Genomic DNA, 17,277 nt, shown 5'->3' on the forward strand with positions numbered 1-17,277 from the left:
ATCGCGTTTGTCTCGTCGAGACGCGTCGAATGAACTGAAAAGGTCAACTTTAAAATTTAACCCCTGGCCCAGGTTACGGAAAAAGGTTATGTTGCATGTCATTTGATTGGTATTGTTGAGCTTAACACATTCATGATGTTTTCAGCGCCCTAGCATGTTTCTACCTAAAATTGTGGTAAAAAAAAACTGTTGGAGATGTTTCATGACCTAAGATGAGCTGAGGGGCATAGAGGGGTCACAGGTGCAATTTTCCGGTTCAGTGTGTCATGTTTACCTGTGTCACGGTGTATGAATGTGTTTTCGGCCAAAAGAAGAGCATTTTAAGTTTCTCCCAATGACCTATAATGTAGAGGTCGTAAAATTGACCTGACATTAGGTCACCGATGTGAAAACTTTGAGATACGTATACGAATTTTTCATACTGATGTCCTCAAGTAAAAGCTCGAGTTTCAAACTTCTGGGATGTTAACTATAGGAATGACATAGTCACAAAGTTTTTAGAGGCATGATTACTTTACTTGCCCTGGTGACCTGACCTTAGGTGACCTGGGGTCAAAATCTTCACACACGATGCGAAATTGAGGTATCATAAGCCATACCAAGTTTCATGGCGGTGCGCGCCGAGGTTTTCCTTAAACGCGCAAAAAAAGCTGGCAGGTGTGGCCAAAAAACGCCCCCCACCTCCCCCCCCCCCCCACACACACACACACTCAGGCGAAGGCTGATCCTGAAATATCATATTTGGTCTTGGCGGCCCTCCATGTGGTCCCCAGTAACTTCAGACTCGTGGTTACGCGCCTGGCTGCATGGCAAGATGGCAGTCATATAGGTAGGTACCCCTAATGCCTTACCTCAACTTCCCTTAGTGCTTAGTGCACGATATGCAAATACAATAAAGCCTGGGCGTTCCCCTCTCAACCAGCTCAGATGTTCCGTCCTGATTCTACTCAGTCACTGTCAGGTACAGCCCACCGCTAAAGTAATGTGCGGTGTTGCCAATATCAACGGATGCTTTTGACTGGCGATTTTTTAATGCGGAGTGATCGAAAAGAAGATCGAAAAGAAGTCAATAGATAAAATTGCAGCTGCAAGGGTGACGATGCATGTAAGCTACATTCAAGGTTTCATTTTACTATGGTTTATCGTTCCTAAGCTTCAGAAGCAGAACATACCCATGACTGAAATTGCACATTACTTCTGCTGTGGGCTGTGCCGAGTACTGTTGCAGAGCCCAGGGCCCCAGTGGGCATCTAGATGGGCTTTGAAGATGTTCAGTGAATGACAGCCTACAACCACAGTCCCAACTTTCAATCAGTAAAGCTGATACCTTACTAAAAATGAACATACTCGTTAGGCATGGGTGCATGACTGCTATCGCATGACTTAACCTTTTAACATTGTTGTTTTTGGAAAAATAACATTATCTTTAAAAGGTACATATCTCCCACAAGTCAATGACTCAAACGAGAATGAAAGGATATAGATTTTCTGTTACTATGTGTTATGACATACATCATACAACTTATCAAGCCAGCAATATCTTTGAACTTACACTTATACAATATGCAATCAATGTCATAAATGTCACATGCATCCTGATTCAACCACACCTGCTAGGGATCGGAATACCGGAATACCTAGTCCTAATCCATGCCACATTGACATGGGCCCATGGCGAGGCATCGCATACGCTCCTCACCCTGTCTTCTAATTACATTTACTTATTATTTACTAATACATCATCAAATGTATCTCAAGACTACTGAACATTTGAACAAAAAATTGCAATCTGCATTTTCTTTTTCAATAACAAAATAGCGGGGCAGAAGGGCAGGTACTCACCAAAGAAGAATAGGCAAAGCAGCCCCAGCAGGGGCCACTCCAGAGAGGTTTGTCCCATAGTGTGGGACCCCACTGACGCTTCACTTACAGATGCTTGAGCTTCAAACGAAAATAAAACACAGATTATCACAATCACAGACTGAAACCGAAACGCTGATGCTACACCAACACCCAAAACGATAACGGGAGCGTGCACACACCAAGCCGATTGAAAAAGCGCCACCAGAGTGAGAATTCAATATTTTCACGAATGTTCTAAGAAGTTAAGCACTAGCACACCCCCACTCACCAAAACTCGAGTTTTGGTACCCACAGAGTCGGCACAACACCTCGCGCGTACCTCCGCGCACCCCAAACTCAAGTGAACTCTCGTAAAGGCATAAAGAAGACGCCGTTGTCTGGTAAAGAGATGGGAATGTAAACAAATACCTCAAACATTTTCCAGAAGTATCAATTTAATTGATGTTTGAAGTATCTGTAAATCCGGGTACACATGCTGTAAAATGCATTTATTGCATAATTCTGAGGGTCAGAAACTGTATATCTATGGTCAGAAATGAAATTGATGACAAAAAAATGAAAAACAATGTTTGATAGGATGTAACAAATGTAAATTTTGTAATCAATTTAACTTATTTTGGTGTGAGTGAGATTTTTCGAAATACTTTGTGAAAAGTAATATACTTAAAAACGGTTATTGGTATTTCTTGATATAAATATTTCCCGAGTACCTATGTGGTACTGGTGGTACTTTTGTCCCCTGAATTACGCCAGTATTGCCTCTGCTGCGCCAGTGAATTCCTTTACTTTATACTGTTCGATCGCAATTTCATTGCCAGTTCGCTGCGAGCTCGCTGGCATTTAGTGACTTTTCATTGGTGGAATTCATATGAGTTGTGCTATTGACAAATGAGATGCCGAGAAGTGTTATTATTGGTAGCAAAAAAAGTAAAGACCGAACAGAACTTTTATTTTATAAATTTACACGGAAAAGCAAGAACACTAACGACACTAACCAAAACAGTACATATTGCCTTGGCCTTGGGTGGTATTGATAAAAGATTTAATTCGCCCGAGGACGTATTTACTATGGCACAAAAGGTTCAGATTTTGCACAAATAACGTGCTTCAACTCTTGGCGCGAATTGTTCTGAAAATTTGGCGCAAAATCGCTTGCTCCGCCTCCGAGTTTCGAGTCCCTTAGCCGTCATACGTTGACGTTGCCATTATAGAGTTCAGTGGACGATGCATATGAATTTTTCCAGTCTGGTAGAAGTTGATGAAAATTATATACTTTTTGACCGCAAAGAAAACAGCATTTTTGACTTGTATGCCTTGTTGATATCTGATCTGACTTTTAAGGCGGAGCCAGAGCCCAAAATGTGAACAAATCAAATATCAATAATTTTTACTTTGACCTGACCTGTGACGTCATCGGTGACCTCGAGGTCAATGAAATTAGGTTTCGTTCGACAGTTTTTCGGGGTCTATCAGATGCCGTTTGAATTTTGACGATCGGCCCAGTAGTTTCAGAGTTAGGAGGGGGGCTATGAAATATAGCCCCTCCCCCCCTCCCCCAGTAGGGCGTGTTATACACAGACCCCAGTGGGGCGCAGGTTAATGAACTCACTTCTTTCAGCCTGTACCCACTAAATGAAGTCAAAACGACATTGGATGGTACTTTCTGAGGTAAGAAGGAGTTAGCCAGGGCTGACACTTTCTCTGAATAGCACCACCTTCACCCCAACTAGGGATACCTCCCAGCTTTGAGAGTTCTGGAACACTGGATCAACTCAGTGATCAGCTGTGGTACCTATGACAGTGGCTGACTCGTAGGTGCTCTGAGGTGATGACCATGGCTGCAATGCCTCGTGTCCATCTGTGGCTAGTGACTATGGAGGTTATCAAGTTGTCCACTCCTTAAAGTCCTTTGTGGCTGCTCTGTCCCTCTAGCCCGCCGGCGGTGACTGTGTGCCCTGTGCCCGCCAGTGGTGGCCGTGTGCCCTGTGTCCGGGCCGTTGGGCCGGCGGTGACTGTGTGTCCTGAGCCTGCAGTGACCGTGTGTCCTGAGCCTGTAGTGACTGTGTGCCCTGTGCCCGCCGGCGGTGACCGTGTGCCCTGAGCCTGTAGTTACCGTGTGCCCTGTGCCCGCCGGCAGGCGCTGCGCCGCCGCGAGGCGCCGGTCGGCAGCCGCTCTGTGGTACGCCAGTTCCAGAGCCTGGGCGTGTTCGACGTGAGCGGCGCCGACGCCGACGCCGACGGGCCGTGGATGACGTACCGGCTGCCGGGCGGCGCCGGGCCGGGCCTGCAGATCAGGTGGGCGGCCCGCCTCCCCTGGCCGGCGTCTGTCTGGGCACTAATCGGCTGCCGCTGCGGGTGTAACGCTGCGCTGGGCGCCCGGTCTCGGCGGGCGGGTGTGGCTGGCTGCTAACTCGCTCTCCGCGCGCGCTCTGTCCGCCTCTCTGCCGCCGTGCCGTCCCGGCGTCACACCCGGCGTGACCCTGTTTCAGACACGTTGAGCGCCGGCTCAGTGCCTCCGACCTGGTCGGCTTTAACAACACGGGAAACGTGTGTAAGTAGCGACGGCCGCGCAGTAAGTCGTCCAGACTGTCACACCGCACGGCCAGGCGGCTGCCGACTTCATATGTGTACGGCGCATCCAACAGTAATCAGCGGCCATTTTCAGCTGGCATGTCCCGAGCGGCGCCGACTTTTGGCTCATTCTGCAGCCTTCTCGATTTGTCCCCTACATGGTATATACGCGCGATATCTGCACTGCTTGCTGCTTTCGCAGAGTCAAGTCGCTCGTGGTCAAGTACCAATGTGCATCATTGCTTCACTTCATTAAATGAGTATTGTTAAATGTTTTAAAATGCTGATGGCTACAAGTTTTACGCACGTATTCTTTTATGTTTTTGCTTTTTTCTGAGCAGTGATCAATAAGTGTCAATGCGCTTGCGTAGCACAGCATAGATATGCTTTCTTGCGGACCAAAGGATGATCAATTTAATATTATTGATGAAGTTTCTGCGCTGTATGTATCTCCGTTCGTCTTAGCACACACTCGCGTATACACAAGCACGCTGACTCCCCGCCGAGCCGGTCTGAATGCTGCCGATGGTTGAGGCAGTGGCTCAGATTTTTGTATTGTTAGTCGCTTGCCGTCAACAACCACCGTGTTTTACTAGTAGTCTATCAGGCAGAGACCGTAAGCGATTTCCGAAAATGATATTACATGATCCAGACCCACGGCAGCCCGCACACACTGTATTCCACGTCACGTAACTACTTTTTTAACTCGATATTTTATGCAGGGACTCTAGCTACATGTAACGATACGCGGACATGTTCGTCTTTCTGCTCGGCAGTCCTACAGAGCGGCTTCCTTTTCGCATGAACATACGACGCAGCTTCTGCTTGGGCCGGATCGCTTTGCTTGTGAATGGACGTGTGCATGCCTTTTGTTTTTGTTACCTCTTCCATGCCCAAGGGCGCCATGGATGGGGAGGAAAAACATCGCTAGAGAATGGCCTTCGTGGCTGGGAGACCGTTGTCAGCCCCCTTCGATGGAGCTTTGATCTGCTCTCACTGAGCAGGCAGCCAAAAAGAGGAGCAGGTGAGCCTCCTGCTGATGGAACTGATTCTCCACGCAGCCAACTGGACGCTGACTGCGTTCGAGGAAAAGGCGCAGACTCAAGGTCGTCAACAACGGGGGAAGCGCGTGGATGCAGAATCACCGTTGGTACCTCACATTGAGTGAAAGAAACTGAACTGTCTGCTGCTCCTGGTCACAAAATACCGCAAGGAGTTTCCTATCCCACGAAGGCCATTCTCAGGCGATATGAGTAGAAATCTCAGCCTCTCAGATTCCACTTCCCGTTCGTCTAAGCCCTTCAGCCCGAGGCGGAAGCTCCAATGGGTAAGTGCTCTTCTGGATAATATTGCTAATTACCTATGTTACCGAGGGCAATGTCCACCAGCCAGAGAGTGAGGATTGATGCAGTGACTGACTGCGGCCAAAAACTGTTTTCGCACGCCAACTAGCTGGATAGAAGATGATGATCGGTACGGTAACGAGTTAAATGTCTTTATTACCTGTGTGAGGAATGTCATCGGCGACCGGTCCAGTTCTTTTTTTCACTATCAATGTTATTTTTCTCAGATCTGTTCAGTTGTGTATTTGACACGATATCATGAGAGTTGCAACGTGCGTGAGCATTCGTACCGATCTACGCAGTTTTTTTCCAACATAAACATGTTGCTTGGTCAGTGGTTAGTAGCGAAAAAATCGACTTTTTGCGACACCTCTAAGCATTATTAAAAATGGCTTATTTTTATGGAAGCACTCACAATGACCAATGAAATAAGTACGAAGAGAGGGAGAGAGAGAGAGAGAGCGCAACTTAAAAATTGACCTCTCTACTGTGTATAGGTAGTGCGCATGACGCTGTGTATGCCTATTGTGCAATGTATCGTGTGATGTGTATTGTGTAATGTGTATGTCGCTGTGTATGTGTATTGTGTATGTCTATTGTGTACACCGCTGTGTATGTGTATGTGTGCTGTGTACGCAGCTGTGTATGTGTATTGTGTGCGCCGCTGCTGGCAGGCGTGTGGCCCTCGAGGAGGTACTGACGGTGCTCTGTATGTGTATTGTATTGTGTATGTGTATTGTGTATAGTGTGTATGTGTATTGTGTATGTGTATTGTGTGCGCCGCTGCTGGCAGGCGTGTGGCCCTCGGAGGAGGTACTGACGGTGCTCTGTATGTGTATGTGTATTGTGTATGTGTGTTGTGTATGTGTATTGTGCATGTGTATTGTGTGCGCCGCTGCTGGCAGGCGTGTGGCCCTCGGAGGAGGTACTGACGGTGCTCTGTATGTGTATGTGTATGTGTATTGTGTATGTGTATTGTGTGCGCCGCTGCTGGCAGGCGTGTGGCCCTCGGAGGAGGTACTGACGGTGCTCTGTATGTGTATGTGTATTGTGTATGTGTATGTGTATTGTGTATTGTGTGCGCCGCTGCTGGCAGGCGTGTGGCCCTCGGAGGAGGTACTGACGGTGCTCTGCGCCGCCCGCCCGCACCTCTTCGACGACAAACTGGTGCTGGAGGTGGGCGGCGGCATGACGTGCCTGGCCGGCCTGACGGTGAGCTACGGAAAGGGGAGGGGCGGCATGATCTGTGTCTCTGTCCGACATCAGGGTCAGCCCTTTCACCATACATGGCCGAGTGGTGGAACCATAACTGAGCTTTATCTAACTTATTCAGCGGTCGGAGCATGAACTGCCAAAATGTGAATAATTTTAATTTTGGCCCGGTCTGTGACATCATGACATCGGCAAAATTGTCTTCTTTCAACAGCTTCTCCCGTGACTTTCGAATGATGCTTGAATTTTCAGTATTGGACCAGTACTTTTGAACAAAGGACGGGGGGCGCTCTGCAGCGCTCTCAGTTACTCGCGTCAAGTACTCCCGTGGAGCGCGGAGTGGCCAACCAGAGTTGCCCCCCGGCTGGACACTGACGGCGTGTTCTGACGCCGCCGACGGCTGCTATCGCTGGCAGGTGGCGGCCAATACGGCGGCGCGGCGCGTCCTGCTCACGGACGGCAACGAGACGGCTGTGCAGAACGTGCGCTGCATCTGCGAGCGCAACCGGGCGCTGTTCGGCGCCACCGCCGTGGACGTCAGGTGGGTGGGTGTGCCGCGCAGAGCGGCCCGGCCCACCGGACCCAGCCGCAGTGGGGAGCGGGCCCGGCCCACTGACCCAGCCGCAGTGGGTGTATGTACCCCGGCCCGCCGGACCCAGTCGCCGAACCGACCCAGTGGACGGAGTTAGTGACGGAACGGAGACACAGCACTACGGACGGACCTGAACGGACCCACAGAACGAAACCAGTGGACGGAGACAACACGGACCCGCAGGACGAAACCACTGGACCGACACACAGAACGGACCCACATCACGGACATATAGCACGGATACACAGCACGGATAAACAGCACGGACACGTCATAGCACGGACACACGGAACGAAACCACTGGACCGACACACAGAACGGACACACGGGGCAGACACACAGCACGGACGACACAGGACGGATATGCACCATGAACACACTGAACGACACACAGCACGACACTGGACGGATATGCAGTTGCACCATGAACACACAGCACGGTCAGACGTCACGAACACACGACGGGTATACCTACACCACGGACACATAGCACGGACACACAGCTCGGACACACAGCACGGACACACAGCAAGAACGTCCGAGTGAAGGGCGTTTCGGACTCTCCCTTATAATCGGCATGCAACAAACGAGCGAGACGGTTACAAACTATACCTTTAATCAGTGTACGACGTACGGGCGTGACTCGGACTCACTGACTCAGATTCGGAGTTCGACCCATTGACTCGAACTCGGACTTAGAGGCGACGACTCGCCGAGGCCGTGTGACTGATCGCTACATATTATTACTTGGGGACCTTTTGTTCTTCAAGTGCAACGGGCCCCACCCCAAAGACGTCAGTCGCACGGCACAGCCTGGCTCCTGTTGACCTCCGGGACTGCCGAGCGGTGACCTGTGCCCGGTGACCTGTGCCCGGTGACCGGTGACCCGTGACCTGTGCCCGGTGACCTGTGACCTGTGACCGGTGACGTGTGCCCGGTGACCCGTGCCCGGTGCCCGGTGACCTGTGCCCGGTGACCGGTGACCGGTGACCTGTGACCTGTGACCTGTGCCCGGTGACCTATGACCGGTGACCCGTGCCCTGTGCCCGGTGACCGGTGACCTGTGCCTGGTGACCTGTGACCTGTGACCCGTGACCTGTGCCCGGTGACCTGTGACCTGTGACCCGTGACCTGTGACCCGTGACCTGTGACCTGTGACCCGTGACCTGTGACCCGTGACCTGTGACCCGTGACCTGTGCCCGGTGACCCGTGACCGGTGACCTGTGACCTGTGACCTGTGCCCGGTGACCTATGACCGGTGACCCGTGCCCTGTGCCCGGTGACCGGTGACCTGTGCCTGGTGACCTGTGACCTGTGCCCGGTGCCCGGTGACCTGTCTGACCCGCCGCCCCGTTTCAGCCGGCTCCGCTGGACCGACCCGGCCGACGTGGCGGCGCTCCAGGACCAGTGTGACGTCATCCTGTCTGCCGACTGGTCAGTAGCCCGGCGACCTCAGTGTGACGTCATCCTGTCTGCCGACTGGTCAGTAGCCCGGCGACCTCAGTGTGACGTCATCCTGTCTGCCGACTGGTCAGTAGCCCAGCGACCTCAGTGTGACGTCATCCTGTCTGCCGACTGGTCAGTAGCCCGGCGACCTCAGTGTGACGTCATCCTGTCTGCCGACTGGTCAGTAGCCCGGCGACCTCAGTGTGACGTCATCCTGTCTGCCGACTGGTCAGTAGCCCGGCGACCTCAGTGTGACGTCATCCTGTCTGCCGACTGGTCAGTAGCCCGGCGAACACAGTGTGACGTCATCCTGTCTGCCGACTGGTCAGTAGCCCGGCGACCTCAGTGTGACGTCATCCTGTCTGCTGACTGGTCAGTAGGCCGGCGACCTCAGTGTGACGTCATCCTGTCTGCCGACTGGTCAGTAGCCCTGCGACCACAATGTGACGTCATCCTGTCTGCCGACTGGTCAGTAGCCCTGCGACCTCAGTGTGACCGTGACGTCATCCTGTCTGCCGACTGGTCAGTAGCCCGGCGACCTCAGTGTGACGTCATCCTGTCTGCCGACTAGTGGTCAGTAGCCCTGCGACCTCAGTGTGACGTCATCCTGTCTGCCAACTAGTGGTCAGTAGCCCGGCGACCTCAGTGTGACGTCATCCTGTCTGCCGACTGGTCAGTAGCCCGGCGACCTCAGTGTGACGTCATCCTGTCTGCCGACTGGTCAGTAGCCCGGCGACCTCACCGGCCCGGTGGTCCCTGTGGCCCGGTGGCCCTCAGTTGCGCTGTGGGGCTCTGGGGCTCTGGGGACCGCTTCGATCCACTGGCCCTCTCCCGCTGTGACTCGCCGAGGCTCTGTGACCCTCTGTGACCCGCTGGGGTTCTGTGATCCGTCTGTGGCCTGCCGGCGTTCTTTGACCCTTGCGACTGGCCATGACTGGCCGGAACAGCGCCGCCAGCTTCAGACGGCTCTAATACCGCGCCGCCAGTGACCAGTGTCAGACGGCTCTGATACCGCGCCGCCAGTGTCAGACGGCTCTGATACCGCGCCGCCAGTGTCAGACGGCTCTGATACCGCGCCGCCAGTGTCACGCGGCTCTGATACCGCGCCGCCAGTGACCAGTGTCAGACGGCTCTGATACCGCGCCGCCAGTGGCCAGTGTCAGACGGCTCTGATACCGCGCCGCCAGTGACCAGTGTCAGACGGCTCTGATACCGCGCTCAGCGTATCCGCCGTCAAAAAGGCTTCTGTTGTTTTTTTTAATCAACTATTATATATTTTTATAAGTAAATGCTGTAAAAGGTTTGGTTCCTTCTTTAGTGATTGCCTTACAAGAATAATCCATTATGCATTAACAATTATTAACACCTTCTTTCGCCCACAGCCTGTTTTTCGACGACGCGCGTGATTCTCTGGCTGATTTCATAGTGGCTGTGCTCAGGCCCGGGGTAAGTGCGCCCGACCCCTGCTTATTGCAGTCGCTGAACTGATAGCGGTCAGATATATGCTGACTTGATGCGAGCACGCTGATTACTTCGGCGCCATCTCTTTCTGAGTTTCTCCGCCACACCACCGCGTGGTGCTGTGTAGCTGACTGCCGTCAGGGGCCAGGGTTGTGTAACTGACTGTGTGCCGTCAGGACGCTGTATAACTGACTACCGTCAGGGCTGTGTAACTGGATGTGTGCCGTCAGAACGAAATTGACTGTGCCGTCAGGGCTGTGTAACTGACTGTACTGTACTGTGCCGTCAGCGCTTCAGTGTAACTGACTGTATACTGTCAGCGCTGTGTATCTGACTGTGTACTGTCAGCGCTGTGTAACTGACTGTGTACTGTCAGGGCTGTGTAACTGACTGTGTAACTGACGGTGTACCGTGCTGTGCCGTCAGGGCTGTGTAACTGACTGTACCTATACTGTCAGGGCTGTGTAACTGACTGTATACTGTCAGGGCTGTGTAACTGTGTAACTGACTGTATACTGTCAGGGCTGTGTAACTGACTGTATGCCGTCAGGGCTGTGTAACTGACTGTATACTGTCAGGGCTGTGTATCTGACTGTGTACTGTCAGGGCTGTGTAACTGACTGTGTAAACTGTATACTGTCAGGGCTGTGTAACTGACTGTGTACTGTCAGGGCTGTGTAACTGACTGTGTACCTAACTGACTGTGTGTACCATGCTGTGCCGCCAGGGCGTGGCGCTGTGTAACTGACTGTGTAACTGACTGTGTAACTGACGGTGTAACTGACGGTGTACCGTGCTGTGCCGTCAGGGGGTGGCGCTGTGTAACTGTGTATCATGCCGGCAGGGCGTGGCCCTGTGTAACTGACTGTATGCTGTCATGGTTGTGTAGTGTGTAACTGACTGTGTAACTGACTGTATGCTGTCAGGGCTGTGCAGTGTGTAACTGACTGTATACTGTCGGGATGTGCAGTGTGTAACTGACTGTATACTGTCAGGGCTGTGCAGTGTGTAACTGACTGTGTAACTGACTGTATACTGTCAGGGCTGTGTAGCTGACTGTGTAACTGACTGTGTAACTGACGGTGTACCGTGCTGTGCCGCCAGGGCGTGGCGCTGTGTAACTGACTGTGTAACTGACTGTGTAACTGACTGTATACTGTCAGGGCTGTGTAACTGACTGTGTACTGTCAGGGCTGTGTATCTGACTGTGTACTGTCAGGGCTGTGTAACTGACTGTGTAACTGACTGTATACTGTCAGGGCTGTGTAACTGACTGTATGCCGTCAGGGCTGTGTATCTGACTGTATACTGTCAGGGCTGTGTAACTGACTGTATACTGTCAGGGCTGTGTATCTGACTGTGTACTGTCAGGGCTGTGTAACTGACTGTGTAACTGACTGTATACTGTCAGGGCTGTGTAACTGACTGTGTACTGTCAGGGCTGTGTAACTGACTGTGTACCTAACTGACTGTGTGTACCATGCTGTGCCGCCAGGGCGTGGCGCTGTGTAACTGACTGTGTAACTGACTGTGTAACTGACTGTGTAACTGACGGTGTACCGTGCTGTGCCGTCAGGGGGTGGCGCTGTGTAACTGACTGTGTAACTGACGGTGTACCGTGCTGTGCCGTCAGGGCGTGGCGCTGTGTAACTGACTGTGTAACAGTGACTGTGTAACTGACGGTGTACTGTGCTGTGCCGTCAGGGGGTGGCGCTGTGTAACTGACTGTGTAACTGACGGTGTACCGTGCTTTGCCGTCAGGGGGTGGCGCTGTGTAACTGACTGTGTAACTGACTGTGTACCGTGCTGTGCCGCCAGGGCGTGGCGCTGTGTAACTGACTGTGTACTGTCAGGGCTGTGTAGCTGACTGTGTAACAGTGACTGTGTAACTGACGGTGTACCGTGCTGTGCCGCCAGGGCGTGGCGCTGGTGGTGGCGCCGCCTCGCAGCGGCACGCTGGACCGGTTCGCGCTGGAGGCGCTGCGCTCGGGCCTGCTCGTCAGCCGAATGGAGCAGTACGGCCCCTTCCTGGACTCGCTGATACAGTCGGTAAGGCGCGCGGTGCAGCGGGATCCGGTACAGTCTGTACGGCCCTGGACGTACAGACCCTGGATCTGATACAGTCTGTACGGCGTGGTGCAGCGGGCTCTGGTACAGTTTGTATGGCGCGCGGTGTAGCGGGCTCTGATACAGTCTGTATGGTGCGCGGTGCAGCGGGATCTGAAACAGTCTGTATGGCGCGGTACAGCGGGATCTGATACAGTATGTACTCTGTATGGTGCGCGGCTCAGCGGGATCTGATACAGCCGGTAAGGTTACCGTCACTGCGCGGTGCAGCGGGCCACAGCCGGCCTGCGGTGAAAATTTTTCAACAGAATGGGTCGGTTTCTTTTTTAACAGAATGGGTCGGTTGAGATGGATTGCAATGCGCTGATATGTTCTATGGTGCCGCCGTCTGGCCGGCGTACACTGCTGACCTCGAGTGTGACCCCCTCCCCTCCCCAGCACCGCTCCGACCCGACCTTTGACCCGAACCTGCACCTGCCCGTGCTGCTGGAGCTGACCAAGCCTCTGCGCGGGGCCTGCTGACGACGCCGCCCGGGCGCCGGGCACGGAGGGCCGCAGCGAGGCTAGCGGGTGAGGAATGGGGGACCCGGGAGGGACATAGTGGCGGTATAACGGGACTTGGGGGACAGGGAACGGGACGTGGGGGACCGGGTAGGTACGGGACATGGGGGGGGGACGGGACATGGGGGACTGGGGACGGGACGTGGGGACCGGGTAGGTACGGGACATGGGGGACCGGGCACGGTACATGGGGGACCGGGCACGGGACATGGGGGGCCGGGCACGGGACATGGGGACCGGGTAGGTACGGGACATGGGGGACCGGGCACGGGACATGGGGACTGGGGACGGGTGGACACGACGGGACACGGCACTCTACTTTGATGGGCTTCATTTTGTTTTTACCATCAAGTAAGAATTTTAATAGCTTCTCTCCTTTTTAAGAATGCTCCCAACGGTAGTTTAGTAACTTGAATAGTTGCACTTCCAGGCTAGTGTGCTTCAGAGTTCATTAAAAATAACCTGCCCTTTTATCCTGGCATTTAACCATGCCACCCTAAGAAATAGCAGTCTGCCGGTGCGCGGCATTGTTACACCGTTGCCTGGATGATTTTGTTCTTAACATTGTTTTTTTTTGTATTGCAGATGTGGGGGAGCGCTGGCTGGATTGGCTAGGAGCCGGTGTTTGCACAGTGATGGAGAGGTCAGATGGCGCTGGTAGCGGGATCCGACAGGTAGCGGGCGGCGGCGGTTCAGGCAGCGCTGGCGGCCCGCCCGGCCCACCGGCAGTTCAGGCAGCGCCGGCAGCTGGCGGCTCACCCGGCAGCTCTGAGCCGGTCAGCTGGCGGCCCGCCCGTCCCACCGGCCGTCAGCAGCGCCGGCAGCTGTGAGTCGGTCAGTGAGGGTCGTATCGCCCAGCCGCCGGATTTTATGAATATACTGTTTCGTGGATTTGAAAATTGCCTAATGCATTTCAACTGTCAAGTCGTCTACACTGTTTCATGTTAACTGTGCATTAATCCTACTGATAATCTGTACTGTTCTGTTTTGTGAGATTTAAATGGTCTGTCTTTTTGCATGCTTTACATGCTCTAGATTCTAGAGTCTAGAATATTGTTATATTGTAGTGTAGTTATTTTTTCAGCGAGTGCTGGCTGGCCGATCGGTTGTATCATTTCTCATCTGTTTCAGTTGCCCCAGCAGCGGCCGCCAGGAGATCGCTGATAGTCGCGTAACAGCACATGGAAACGGCTCGATGGAATAGAAATCAGGTCAGTCGGCGGTATACAGTACATGTAGGATCCCGGTTGCATAGGATCCGACTGTCGGCTGGACTTTGAGCAAGCTGCTGTGTTCGGCTGAGACGTGTTCAGAGGTGACTGTGAATTGTGATGGCCGCACGATTCTGCACTAATGAGTAGCCAAACATCACTGTAATTGAGGGGTCGAATTTCATCAATATCACACACAACTTCTAGCATGGAGGCAGCTGATGCTTCATTATGTTTTGCATTGCTATGCTAGTGTCTGCTCTTTGTTGATGTTTCGACATCGAGCCATGTGTCTTCGTGTCTAGGCCTGTGCTGTTTCGTCCACCGTTTTCTTTTTTTCAGGTGGAATGAACAGGCTGTTGATGAAGCAACGAACCAGATGTCTGAACCTGTTCAGCCCGTCTGTTCTGTGCACGCATTGACGGTCGTCGGAACTGCCGCGCCCTAGCCTCGCCTTGCCGTGTACCTTTTTATTTCGTAGAATAGCTAGAACTAGCAAATTGGACGTCTTCGCCCTTAACATACAGCACCTAGTAAGCTAGTGAAATACGGATTTGCTGATTCACTGAAGACTCTTCAGAACACTGAGCCAAAGATGTCAGCCACTCAGTTTACCGTTATGTGGTGATAGTCGAGGGCTGGGTTTCGTCTATGATCTGTTGGTTGTGTTATCCCTAGTCGCTCGGCGGCTGTGCCGGTTGATGTGTTCGCGCTGTTTCCCGCCCGTGTCGCCGGCTCGCCGCGGCTCCCCAGTGCACCGTTCCTCAGTGTGTGCGCTCACCTACCTCACACACGGGGAGGGCGGCGTCTGAGCAACGGCCCGCGCTCCGGCTACCAAAGCACACGCTCAGCTAAACATTCCTCCCAGCGCCTCGGCACAGCACGGGAGCTGATGAACTGCAGAGCTTTCAGGGCGGCGAGCGCAGGCCGTGGAGCGCTGCGACAGCTGCTCAGAGATAGAGGTCCACCCCTAGTCTCAGCAGGGTAGAGTCAGTGATAGAGGTCCATACTTAGTCGCAGCAGGGTAGGGCTAGTGCCGGAGGTCCACCCTAGTCGCAGCAGGGTAGAGTCAGCGCCGGAGGTCCGGCCGTAGTCGCAGAGCAGGGTAGAGTTAGAGGCCAGGTTGTCACTGGTGATGCAGCGCGTGCTGTACGCGGCGCAGTATTTTGGCCAGGGTGAGTCCATGCGGCGCAGTATTTTGACCGGGGTGAGTCGGTGCGGCGCGGTATTTTGACCGGGGTGAGTCGGTGCGGCGCGGGTGTGTTGGCCGGGGCTCGGTCCGTGCGGCGCGGTGTGTTGGCCGGGGTGAGTCGGTGCGGCGCGGTGTGTTGGCCGGGGTGAGTCGGTGCGGCGCGGTGTGTCGATGATTGGTGTTTGTGATCGGTCTCTCACCCGGGTGGCCGGGTGCGGGCCGGTGGACAGCGGACTGGTCCAGGAGGTGGGCCGGTGCGCGTCCTGTGCGCGGCGGCTCGGAGACTGTGTGTGACCCGACCGGGACAGGTCGCGCCAGCTGACCGTGACAGGTCGCGCCAGCTGACGGTGACAGGTCGCCCCAGCTGGTCCGAAAACGAACTGGATGGTGGCCTGACTTGGAAAACTGCCATAGGCGAATGTAGCTTGCTTCATCCTTAGCTCAGCGACCTCGCGGAACAATTTTCGTTTGAGCGTCTTCAAATGGCATATCAGCATTGTTTCGTTGATACTCAGGTGTGTTCCATTTGTTGGTTATGCGGTGTAAAACTAAACTTGTATGCACTTGACGGGTTTCGTTGAAGAATTAGTTCTTTGCTCGGTGTTTGATGTTGGGCATTGTCTCCGTTATTGGAATGTTTGTCAGTGGCCGATGTTTTGTATGTTTGGTTGCTGAACATGCTGTCTATGTTCTCTCTGCGTTTCAATTGCCGGTTTCCTCACTGGAGGGCGGTATGGATCGAGCAGTGTTTCATGGGCCAACGCCCTCAGACTTCTTTCGCTCCCCTGTTAGGGCGCTTTCAAGAAATCGACCTTTTGTCTGGAGCCGTTAGTAGCGGAGCACCGGTGGAGCGCAGACCGTTTAGTGGGGGAATACCGGTGGGACATGCACCCACTGGGGCTGACAGTCACTGACTGAGGCTGGACCAGCTTGCCCAGCACTGCGTCCCATGGCTGCCGGAGCTCTGCATTGTTCTGCTGAGTAGCCCTTTGGGACACCATGGTCTTGCGGAGAGCGTTGAAGCGCGCGCCGTGCCTCGTCCTCCCTCGTCCTCCTCGCCCAACGGCGCCTCGTCCTCCCACGTCCTCCCTCGTCCAACGGCGCCTCGTCCTCCCTCGTCCTCCCTCGTCCAACGGCGCCTCGTCCTCCCTCGTCCTCACGCGCCGCGCCTCGTCCTCCTCGCCTAACCGCCGTAAATGATGCCGCCGAATTCAATTTTAGATGTAAGCTGACAAACGGCTACTGGGAGTCGCGCGGAGTGCAGCGATGAGTGGGGACCACTGGCCGGCGCGCAGCCGGGGCCCGCTCGTTCGATGGAGTGCCCCTGCCGCTATCTGTGGGTAATAGGTAAACACGGGGATTGGAAGCACCGGTGAACCGACGACTAAAATTGGTTTGGCCTCCTCCTCCTCTGCCCTCTTCCTCCCTGACATGTTCATCCATCCCCAGGTCAAACGGTTCGATTACTCTCAAACTTAGCAGCCCTGCCTCGGTCGGACTTGCTGGCACCACTGCGCCTTGGTGCGTGCTTAACTTTCAAGAGAGGCTGTAGGTATGTGGATTGTGGGTACATACACTGCGCACCCTAATTCATATTTTGTTTATTGCTATTCAAAGCATCTCGTGGAGCAGTGGTGAGAGGGAAACCCTTCATCATAGTGCACTGTGCAATGTGCATACCTACTTTCTCGGAACGCTTGCGTTTCTCGCGTGTCCTTTTGAGGTCTGCGCCGACTCTGGTTACATTGTGCGGTGCA

At 53.6% G+C, this 17,277-nt stretch overlaps 2 protein-coding genes across 46 annotated transcripts in view; one reads left to right on the forward strand and one right to left on the reverse strand.

Annotated features, from left to right (window-relative positions):
• Positions 1-2,203, reverse strand: part of LOC122373537 (Down syndrome cell adhesion molecule-like protein Dscam2) — a 117,583-nt gene extending 115,380 nt beyond the window's left edge. For 31 of the 32 annotated variants that reach the window (XM_043351700.1, XM_043351706.1, XM_043351696.1 and 28 more), the window contains exons 1-2: positions 2,132-2,198; positions 1,843-1,941 (exon numbers count right to left, since the gene is read on the reverse strand). In XM_043351700.1, the coding sequence (XP_043207635.1) occupies positions 1,843-1,900 (58 nt within the window). In that variant the 5' untranslated portion in view covers positions 1,901-1,941; positions 2,132-2,198. Of the gene's footprint in view, positions 1-1,842 lie in introns of all 32 variants that reach the window. The other variant, XM_043351681.1, reaches the window with a different exon arrangement.
• A 637-nt stretch (positions 2,204-2,840) lies between these two features.
• On the forward strand, positions 2,841-16,212 carry LOC122373539 (calmodulin-lysine N-methyltransferase-like). Of its 14 annotated transcripts, none has more exons than XM_043351721.1 (13): positions 2,841-2,865; positions 3,482-3,531; positions 4,001-4,158; positions 4,353-4,414; positions 6,571-6,989; positions 7,406-7,530; positions 8,942-9,064; positions 10,411-10,474; positions 12,407-12,538; positions 12,995-13,126; positions 13,703-13,951; positions 14,249-14,328; positions 14,671-16,212. In XM_043351721.1, exons 2-10 carry the CDS (start codon positions 3,496-3,498, stop codon positions 13,076-13,078), a joined length of 1,203 nt encoding a protein of 400 aa, XP_043207656.1. In that variant the 5' UTR covers positions 2,841-2,865; positions 3,482-3,495; the 3' UTR covers positions 13,079-13,126; positions 13,703-13,951; positions 14,249-14,328; positions 14,671-16,212. The 14 variants fall into 14 exon arrangements, with proteins under 14 accessions (XP_043207656.1, XP_043207663.1, XP_043207665.1 ...); XM_043351728.1 differs by having other exon boundaries at positions 2,847-2,865; positions 6,874-6,989; positions 8,942-9,016; XM_043351730.1 differs by having other exon boundaries at positions 2,848-2,865; positions 6,874-6,989; positions 8,942-9,016; positions 13,703-13,943.
• The last annotated feature ends 1,065 nt before the right edge of the window (positions 16,213-17,277 follow it).

This window comes from Amphibalanus amphitrite, unplaced genomic scaffold (genome assembly GCF_019059575.1).
Source record: "Amphibalanus amphitrite isolate SeventyFive unplaced genomic scaffold, NRLGWU_Aamphi_draft 001513F_arrow, whole genome shotgun sequence".
In the NCBI taxonomy this organism is placed as follows: domain Eukaryota; kingdom Metazoa; phylum Arthropoda; class Thecostraca; order Balanomorpha; family Balanidae; genus Amphibalanus; species Amphibalanus amphitrite.